At 41.2% G+C, this 11,044-nt stretch overlaps 1 protein-coding gene across 1 annotated transcript; it reads right to left on the bottom strand.

Annotated features, from left to right (window-relative positions):
* Nucleotides 1–27: 27 nt before the first annotated feature.
* On the bottom strand, nucleotides 28–10,490 carry LOC311123818 (pyridoxal phosphate homeostasis protein-like). Its single transcript, XM_084198045.1, has 8 exons — nucleotides 10,383–10,490; nucleotides 9,360–9,467; nucleotides 8,397–8,432; nucleotides 8,224–8,299; nucleotides 7,892–8,032; nucleotides 1,589–1,731; nucleotides 1,365–1,463; nucleotides 28–1,199 (listed from the first exon to the last, which is right to left on the bottom strand). The coding sequence occupies exons 1-8, from the start codon at nucleotides 10,470–10,472 to the stop codon at nucleotides 1,050–1,052; spliced, it is 843 nt and encodes a 280-aa protein (XP_084054171.1). The 5' UTR covers nucleotides 10,473–10,490; the 3' UTR covers nucleotides 28–1,049.
* Nucleotides 10,491–11,044: the final 554 nt, after the last annotated feature.

Here is an 11,044-nt window from a genome sequence, read left to right on the forward strand (position 1 = left end):
CTGAATAGGGAAAAAATATAACAACAGTTATTTTCAATAAATATTTTATTGCTCGTCAGCTTCCTTAATATCAACTATAACCCTGTATCTTGTTTAAGTGAATGTTTAGCAATACAATTCACAATGTAAGCATTATCACCTTTAGTTATGGATTTAGTTTTACATTGATGGTAACTACAGCATCATTGTTCCATAATAACTATAGGGTAGAAATTCTCATAACAGAACAAACTAAACTATTTCCTCTTTGCATAGGTTAATTGTTCAATCTTTTAGTGCACCAACAAATAATTCAGACCAAATGAATCACGGACATCACACAAAATGAAATACTGCAACGTAAACATATGGTATGAATCGATCTTTACCTGCCGTTTTGTAATTTTGTTTATCAATTATAAAAAAACGTCAAATATTTGACACCATACAAAACAATTTAATTTACTCACAATACCATATGTATGCACTCACTAACTAAGTCGCTCTGGATAAGAGCGTCTGCTAAATGACTAAAATGTAAAATATGTCATGATGAGGGGGGGGTGAGATATGATTTAATAAACATAAGTATTTTGCAAGAAAAATAGGACATTTTACCAATGTAAGATTCCCAATCACTGGGATATTGAACATGTTCATTCTAGGTTGTAAAAATATCAAATCATCAAAACATTTGCTTGTTTAGATATAAACTCGATCTCCGCTTGACTCTCCGAATGATCTCTATTTACGTTATCGTGTTAAACGGTATCTATTGAACCTAGGGTTGGCACAAGATCAAGATGGGAGGTCTGGAACGTCTTATATCCAATATCATCAATTGATTAATGAGAATCTATGTCTAATGTGAGAAGAAGTTTGTAATGTCAACTTAAAGATCGAACGCCATCCAAAAATGCTCAAATAAATGAACGGGCTCTGTAGAAAAGTACTATATCAACCAAAGACATCATTAAGACATACTGTGGAAGCTTGCTGTTGTTTTTTCCAGAAAATCTCATAAAATACTAAATCCTTTTCAGCCTGTGTGAGTGTAGGAAGGAGAAACATCACTGTTCTGTCAGAGTGAGACGCTCCATCTTCTTAGCTGCCTCTTCTGTCCGAACCTTTGACTTTTTCTCTGGACTGGGAGTGTTGGGATAATCCCTATTACCAAAAATAGTACTACCCACTCGCACGTTGGTTGAACCCACCTCAATCTAAAGGAGGAAATGAAAGAGGAGATATACCTCAGAAGGGTATAAACTTATAGAAACAGCATGAGCATTCGAGTAGTAATGGGTAGCCTAATCAATATCTGATCATTCAATATGTTAAGAACATATTGTGTTAGCAATTAACAAGGCTGAGACAGTGGAACTTACCGCGTGTTCAAAGTCAGTGGACATGCCCATACTAAGCTCAACATCCTCAAGCGGGAGCTGTAGACTGGTACACACTTCCTGTCGCCGACTCAGCAAAGCCTGGTTGGTGATGCACAACAGACGTAACACACACACACACACACACACACACACACACACACACCTATAGAGCTTTACCAAAATCTGTAAAATAAAAAATGAGGGTAATCATAACAGAAAAATACCTGAAAATCTGGGTTAGGACCATCAGCTAGGTCGTAGCCATAGCGACCAATGGTCATGAGTCCGGAGAAGTGTAGGGCGGAGCATTTGGATAAAATGTGTTTCACTGTGGTCACGGTCTCACCAGGAGGCAGTCCATGTTTACCTAGAGGCAATATACACAGTGTACAAAACATTAAGAACACATGCTCTTTCCATGACAGACTGACCAGGCCAATCCAGGTGAAAGCTATGATCCCTTATTGATGTCAATTGCTAAATCCACTTCAAATCAGTGTAGATGAAGGGGAGGAGACCGGTTAAAGAAGGATTTGTAAGCCTTGAGACATGGATTGTGTATGTGTGCCATTCAGAGGGTGAATGGGCAAGACAAAATATTTAACTGCCTTTGGGTGTGGTAGTAAGTGCCAGGCGCACCAGTTTGTGTCAAGAACGGCAATGTTCTGTCTGTGTGTGTGTGTGTGTGTGTGTGTGTGTGTGAGAGAAGCAGGCTGACTTTATTGTCATAAGTCTTGCCCTGGATGCAGAACTGAGCGATTTCCGCTAGATGGGCCAGCTGCAAAGTCGAAATTGGCTAGATATACAAAAATATACACTACCGGTCAAAAGTTTTAGAACATTCAAGTTTTTTCTATATTTTTACTATTTTCTACATTGTAGAATAATAGTGAAGACATCAAAACTATGACATAACAAATATGGAATCATGTAGTAACCAAAAAAGTGTTAAACAAATAATAAATAAATAAATATTTGAGATTCTTCAAATAGCCACCCTTTGCCTTGATGACAGCTTTGCACACTCTTGGCATTCTCTCAACCAGCTTCAGCTGGAATGCTTTTCCAACAGTCTTGAAGGAATTCTCACATATGCTGAGCACTTGTTGGCTGCTTTTCCCTCACTCTGTGGTCCGACTCATCCCAAACGTCTCAATTTGGTTGAGGTCGGGGGATTGTGGAGGCCAGGTCATCTGATGCAGCACTCCATCACTCTCCTTCTTGGTAAAATAGCCCTTACACAGCCTGGAGGTGTGTTGGGTCATTGTCCTGTTGAAAAACAAATGATAGTCCCACTAAGCCCAAACCAGATGGGATGGCATATTGCTGCAGAATGCTGTGGTAGACATGCTGGTTAAGTGTGCCTTGAATTCTAAATAAATCACAGACACTGTCACCAGCAAAGCACCCCCACACCATAACACCTCCTCCTCCATGCTTTACGGTGGGAAATACACATGTGGAGATCATCCGTTCACCCACACCGCGTCTCACAAAGACACGGCGGTTGGAACCAAAAATCTCCAATTTGGACTCCAGACCAAAGGACAAATTTCCACCGGTCTAACATCCATTGCTCGTGTTTCTTGGCCCAAGCAAGTCTCTTCTTATTATTGGTGTCCTTTAGTAGTGTTTTTTTTTGCAGCAATTCGACCATGAAGGCCTGATTCACACAGTCTCCTCTGAACAGTTGATGTTGAGATGTGTCTGTTACTTGAACTCTGTGAAGCATTTATTTGGGCTGCAATTTCTGAGGCTGTTAACTCTAATGAAGAAACTTTCAAAGTTCTTGAAATGTTCCGTATTAAAGTAATGATGGACTGTCGTTTCTCTTTGCTTAATTGAGCTGTTCTTGCCATAATATGGACTTAGTCTTTTACCAAATAGGGCTATCTTCTGTATACCTTGTCACAACACAACTGATTGGCTCAAACCCATTAAGAAGGAAAGAAATTCCACAAATTAACTTTTAAGAAGGCACACCTGTTAATTGAAATGCCTTCCAGGTGACTACCTCACGAAGCTGGTTGAGAGAATGCCAAGAGTGTGCAAAGCTGTCATCAAGGCAAAGGGTGGCTATTTGAAGAATCTCAAATATAAGATATATTTTGATTTGTTTAACACTTTCTTGGTTACTACATGATTCCATATGCTTTATTTCATAGTTTTGAGGTTTTCACTATTATTCTACAATGTAGAAAATAGTAAAAATAAAGAAAAACCCTTGAATGAGTAGGTGTTCTAAGACTTTTGACTGGTAGTGTGTGTATATATATATATATATATATATATACACACAGTGGGGAAAAAAAGTATTTAGTCAGCCACCAATTGTGCAAGTTCTCCCACTTAAAAAGATGAGAGGCCTGTCATTTTCATCATAGGTACACGTCAACTATGACAGACAAATTGAGAATTTTTTTCCCAGAAAATCACATTGTAGGATTTTTTATGAATTTATTTGCAAATTATGGTGGAAAATAAGTATTTGGTCACCTACAAACAAGCAAGATTTCTGGCTCTCACAGACCTGTAACTTCTTCTTTAAGAGGCTCCTCTGCCCTCCACTCGTTACCTATATTAATGGCACCTGTTTGAACTTGTTATCAGTATAAAAGACACCTGTCCACAACCTCAAACAGTCACACTCCAAACTCCACTATGGCCAAGACCAAAGAGCTGTCAAAGGACACCAGAAACAAAATTGTAGACCTGCACCAGGCTGGGAAGACTGAATCTGCAATAGGTAAGCAGCTTGGTTTGAAGAAATCAACTGTGGGAGCAATTATTAGGAAATGGAAGACATACAAGACCACTGATAATCTCCCTCGATCTGGGGCTCCACGCAAGATCTCACCCCGTGGGGTCAAAATGACCACAAGAACGGTGAGCAAAAATCCCAGAACCACACAGGGGGACCTAGTGAATGTCCTGCAGAGAGCTGGGACCAAAGTAACAAAGCCTACCATCAGTAACACACTACGCCGCCAGGGACTCAAATCCTGCAGTGCCAGACGTGTCCCCCTGCTTAAGCCAGTACATGTCCAGGCCCGTCTGAAGTTTGCTAGAGTGCATTTGGATGATCCAGAAGAGGATTGGGAGAATGTCATATGGTCAGATGAAACCAAAATATAACTTTTTGGTAAAAACTCAACTCGTCGTGTTTGGAGGACAAAGAATGCTGAGTTGCATCCAAAGAACACCATACCTACTGTGAAGCATGGGGGTGGAAACATCATGCTTTGGGGCTGTTTGTCTGCAAAGGGACCAGGACGACTGATCCGTGTAAAGGAAAGAATGAATGGGGCCATGTATCGTGAGATTTTGAGTGACAACCTCCTTCCATCAGCAAGGGCATTGAAGATGAAACGTGGCTGGGTCTTTCAGCATGACAATGATCCCAAACACACCGCCCGGGCAACGAAGGAGTGGCTTCGTAAGAAGCATTTCAAAGTCCTGGAGTGGCCTAGCCAGTCTCCAGATCTCAACCCCATAGAAAATCTTTGGAGGGAGTTGAAAGTCTGTGTTGCCCAGCGACAGCCCCAAAACATCACTGCTCTAGAGGAGATCTGCATGGAGGAATGGGCCAAAATACCAGCAACAGTGTGTGAAAACCTTGTGAAGACTTACAGAAAACGTTTGACCTGTGTCATTGCCAACAAAGGGTATATAACAAAGTATTGAGAAACTTTTGTTATTGATCAAATACTTATTTTCCACCATAATTTGCAAATAAATTCATTAAAAATCCTACAATGTGATTTTCTGGAGAGAAGAAAATCTCAATTTGTCTGTCATAGTTGACGTGTACCTATGATGAAAATTACAGGCCTCTTCTTTTTAAGTGGTAGAACTTGCACAATTGGTGGCTGACTAAATACTATTTTTCCCCACTGTATATACACATACAGTGAGGGAAAAAAGTATTTGATCCCCTGCTGATTGTGTACGTTTTCCCACTGACAAAGACATGATCAGTCTATAATTTTAATGGTAGGTTTGTTTGAACAGTGAGAGACAGAATAACAACAACAAAATCCAGAAATACGCATGTCAAAAATTTTATAAATTGATTTGCATTTTAATGAGGGAAATAAGTATTTGACCCCTCTCAATCAGAAAGATTTCTGGCTCCCAGGTGTCTTTTATACAGGTAACGAGCTGAGATTAGGAGCACACTCTTAAAGGGAGTGCTCCTAATCTCAGTTTGTTACCTGTATAAAAGACACCTGTCCACAGAAGCAATCAATCAATCAGATTCCAAACTCTCCACCATGGCCAAGACTAAAGAGCTCTCCAAGGATGTCAGGGACAAGATTGTAGACCTACACAAGGCTGGAATGGGCTACAAGACCATCGCCAAGCAGCTTGGTGAGAAGGTGACAACAGTTGGTGCGATTATTCACAAATGGAAGACACACAAAATAACTGTCAATCTTTCTCGGCCTGGGGCTCCATGCAAGATCTCACCTCATGGAGTTGCAATGATCATGAGAACGGTGAGGAATCAATTTATAAAAATTTTTACTTTTATAATTTTAATGGTAGGTTTATTTGAACAGTGAGAGACAGAATAACAACAAAAAAATCCAGAAAAACGCATGTCAAAAATGTTATAAATTGATTTGCATTTTAATGAGGGAAATAAGTATTTGACCCCTCTGCAAAACATGACTTAGTACTTGGTGGCAAAACCCTTGTTGGCAATCACAGAGGTCAGACGTTTCTTGTAGTTGGCCACCAGGTTTGCACACATCTCAGCAGGGATTTTGTCCCACTCCTCTTTGCAGATCTTCTCCAAGTCATTAAGGTTTCGAGGCTGACGTTTGGCAACTCGAACCTTCAGCTCCCTCCACAGATTTTCTATGGGATTAAGGTCTGGAGACTGGCTAGGCCACTCCAGGACCTTAATGTGCTTCTTCTTGAGCCACTCCTTTGTTGCCTTGGCCGTGTGTTTTGGGTCATTGTCATGCTGAAATACCCATCCACGACCCATTTTCAATGCCCTGGCTGAGGGAAGGAGGTTCTCACCCAAGATTTGATGGTACATGGCCCCGTCCATCGTCCCTTTGATGCGGTGAAGTTGTCCTGTCCCCTTAGCAGAAAAACACCCCCATGTTTGACGGTGGAGATGGTGTTCTTGGGGTCATAGGCAGCATTCCTCCTCCTCCAAACACGGCGAGTTGAGTTGATGCCAAAGAGCTCCATTTTGGTCTCATCTGACCACAACACTTTCACCCAGTTCTCCTCTGAATCATTCAGATGTTCATTGGCAAACTTCAGACGGGCATGTATATGTGCTTTCTTGAGCAGGGGGACCTTGCGGGCGCTACAGGATTTCAGTCCTTCACGGCGTAGTGTGTTACCAATTGTTTTCTTGGTGACTATGGTCCCAGCTGCCTTGAGATCATTGACAAGATCCTCCTGTGTAGTTCTGGGCTGATTCTTCACCGTTCTCATGATCATTGCAACTCCACGAGGTGAGATCTTGCATGGAGCCCCAGGCCGAGGGAGATTGACAGTTATTTTGTGTTTCTTCCATTTGCGAATAATCACACCAACTGTTGTCACCCTCTCACCAAGCTGCTTGGCGATGGTCTTGTAGCCCATTCCAGCCTTGTGTAGGTCTACAATCTTGTCCCTGACATCCTTGGAGAGCTCTTTGGTCTTGGCCATGTTGGAGAGTTTGGAATCTGATTGATTGATTGCTTCTGTGGACAGGTGTCTTTTATACAGGTAACAAACTGAGATTAGGAGCACTCCCTTTAAGAGTGTGCTCCTAATCTCAGCTCATTACCTGTATAAAAGACACCTGGGAGCCAGAAATATTTCTGATTGAGAGGGGGTCAAATACTTATTTCCCTCATTAAAATGCAAATCAATTTATAACATTTTTGACATGTGTTTTTCTGGATTTTTTTGTTGTTATTCTGTCTCTCACTGTTCAAATAAACCTACCATTAAAATTATAGACTGATCATTTCTTTGTCAGTGGGCAAACGTACAAAAACAGCAGGGGATCAAATACTTTATTCCCCCTCACTGTATAATTATTTGGGCCTAATTCAGATAGTGGGCCTAATTCACATAATGCAGGTAATAACAAGATGCCCAGCGCTTCAAGGCAAGCTTCCTCCATCCTCACCCTCAAAATTTCAGTTGCATCTTGCGCCCTACACTGTGACTGGCAGCACAGTGTGTGCGTTTGTCTTTCTATAGGATTAAACAATGCTGTTATGGCAAGAAAAAATCTTAATGACTTTCCTATACAGATTCAATTGGTTATCCGCTCCATAGCAAACTGCTCTATCCGCACTGATTGGTAATTTAATTTAATGTCGAGCTTAATGTAAAAATAAATGTATATTTCAGAGGTTTAAAAAGGAACAGAAAGGAATTTTATAAACCTGTACTTTTTTGGGGTTTGAACCGGTTCAGAACTTTATTTTGCTGGTCGGAACAGTGGAACGGAATGAAAAAAATTATAGTTCTGTTCAGAACAAAACGATTGGAAAATAAACACTTACTTTCCTCCCCACTGGTGTTGATCTGAACCATGATCTTTAACGTCTGCGTGCTAACTGTTCTCAACCGCTGCCAGGAGCTGTTTACCTTGTCGGCCAACTTGACAGAGTCCACTGTCTCCACCATGAACAGGTTTGGTACACCTGTGGGAAGTGTGTGAGTAGAGTTAAGATTTGCCGGTGCTACTAAAGGCTTCTATGGAATGGTGTTCAAAGCTTGCTTTTTGACAAAGCTTTGACAAAGACCAATGGGTATAGGGAGACATGCAAGTTGATGTTGACAGCTTTAGATATGGAGGCATAACATGTTGCACAAGAAGTGACATGTTACTCACCCAAAAGTTTGTTGACATTGTTCTTCTGTAAATGGCCAATAAAATGCCACTCAATTTCTGGGCATGATTCTAAAATCTAGATTAGGACAGAAATATTATTTTTATTGGTTGCTGGATAGAGAGACACATTACATAAAGTAAAGATTAATGTGACTTTAAACCTTTCAACAAACCTGAGGATTTGAAGCTTTATCCACAAGTTCATTCACCTACAAGTGAGGGGTAAAATGACAAAAAAAAGTCAAGCCGCAAAGATCTTACCACTACTAGTAAAGGTTTTATGTGATACTGTACATGTTCCTATCATAATAATAATATATATCATTTAGCAGATGTATTTTATCCAAAGCGACTTAATCACGCGTGCATTGATTATACGTACGGGTGGTCCCGGAAATCAAACCCACTATCCTGGCATTAAAAGCGCCATTCTCTACCAACTGAGCTCCTTGCCCTTGATCACGACTCTCAGTTCCATTACATTACACAAGACTCATTGAACGAAGACGTCTTCTGTACAGGAGGGTGTTTTGTAAAGAGCCCCGACGCTCAATCTGAACATTAACACGCGTTGCTTGCTGTACTGGAAGCATAAGGACCTTATCTTACATATCAACAATAAATAATTTTCTAAAATCAAAAAGGTTAAATTGATACACACCTTGATAGGGTTCCCACTTGGCTACATATCCATGTTACAGCGCTTGTTTACGGAAAAAGACGGAAGACAAGAGGCGACCACCTGTGCTAATTAGCTATCTAGCATGCTCCGGACACCTGTGTGGAAGTGTAACTCAGGAAGTGTAGAGGAAGTGTAGTTTCATCGGATGGAGGCACCCATAGCTGTATGGATCTGTAACTGCTACAGTAAGTATCTTTATTATTTGAAGGATTCTATCTCGCTGATGAAAGATAAGGGCCATATGTTTCGAGTGATGATTATTGACTGAGCTACAGAGGACCATGCTCTACCAACTGAACTACAGAGGACCATGCTCTACCAACTGAACTACAGAGGACCATGCTCTACCAACTGAACTACAGAGGACCATGCTCTACCAACTGAACTACAGGGGACCATGCTCTACTAACTGAACTACAGATGACCAGTGTACAATACTCAGTACAACACTCACATAGTTTTCACCAAAGTTGCGATGTCCTTTTCGGTAAGCCTCGATCACCATGTCAGGTGGTTTCGTCTTACTTACAGCTACCAGGCGGGGCGGCACCGCAGGCAACGTCTTGGATGGAAGAGGCGGTGGGTTAACGAAGAGCAATAAAATATATTGTAAATAAATGAATGATAAAAGTGTGTCACATCTTGGATAAACCTGAACCCAGCCGACATCTGAGGCTCATTCAGGAAGGCATATTGGGGACACAATACAGAACATAAATATTTTGTGTAGAGCAGGTATGCCTCTGTCATGTAGAGAACTGAATTGTGTTAGCTCTTTTGGCAACGTTTAGAACATTGTGCTCTCCTTAACACAACCCAGATATGCTGTCCAAATCAGTGGTCCAAATGGAATTATTTTAGCCTGCTGGCATTTCCTTACAACCAATATGACAGAAATCTGAAAGGGTTTTCTTTGTCTGTCCCCATATTATGATGTGCGCAACAGTGAATTTGCCAGATTAATTGAATGAATCCTGTCTGGAATTGACAGTTGCTCCATCTAATTTCTGTGTATGTGTGGTCTGATATGTCAACTGGAGTCTATCAATTTCTAGTATACCTACTGTTTTCAATGGTGGTGGGATGGTTTCAATTGAACCAATCAAAACGTTAATTCACTTACGAATCAGGAGTGAACGGAAGTTGATGGAAACATTTTTTGGCAACGTTTATGAAACATTGTTGACGTTACCATCAAAATTATTAAAGCACCAGCAGATTAGCAAATCGTCTAGAACCATCCACGCGCAAACTGGTTGCATGCAGCGTGCGCCTTTAAAGAGAGTTTGCCGTAAGATAATTAGTATGTATCAAAATGTAATGTGCATGTTATGGTGTGCTGTCTCAATCCAAAGGTTGGTGTTTTGCCTTTCATAACTGGTCCACCGACACTCAAACGATAAGACCATTTCGCACGACAAGACTATCTAAAGTAGATACACTGGTTCTTCCCAAGATAATACTGCACTTGATTTACCTTGAGGCGACGTGCCGCGGCTTGATTTACCCTGTCTACCACCGCTTGCAACGCTTTTCCAACCTCCTCCGACATTCCTACTTTCCACATACCCTCAATACACCGACTGTGCGTAAGCAACACCAACGTGATCAACCTGTCAAAATAAAAGTCCTATTTCATAGAAAGCCTGTGTGAGGCGAGAGGGCGACGCCTTGTGTTGACTGTTGATAAACCATTCCGTGTCCATTCAATCTCGTGTACACTATCTAGCTGTGTGTGTGTTGAATTAGGGCAGTTATTTACTAGTGGATAATCTACCTAACTATAAATTGCCTTTAGAGGGATACTTCTTATATATTTCCCCAGGCAGATGAACGTATGGATAGGGCCCTGCACGGCATGAATGTTAAACCCGAGCCCTACCATGACGTTCAGGCCCAGGCCCGATTGCATCTGCCGAATTTAAGGCCCGGCCCGAAACCAGAAATAATTTACTCCGTTAGTAAATCCATTACGGCGGCTCTGGGTCTGTGAGTATGTATATAGCAATGCTGGCTCCGCTTGGGCTCCTCTGCTCAATGACGAGACATGAGAGCAGTTTGCTACTTTTCGTCATCAAGGAACGTTATTTTCTGTGTAATTATCTCTCCCGTTTTATATTTGACTTCCCGTCTGAGATT

This window comes from Coregonus lavaretus, assembly GCF_964263955.1.
Source record: "Coregonus lavaretus genome assembly, contig: HAP1_SCAFFOLD_540, whole genome shotgun sequence".
In the NCBI taxonomy this organism is placed as follows: domain Eukaryota; kingdom Metazoa; phylum Chordata; class Actinopteri; order Salmoniformes; family Salmonidae; genus Coregonus; species Coregonus lavaretus.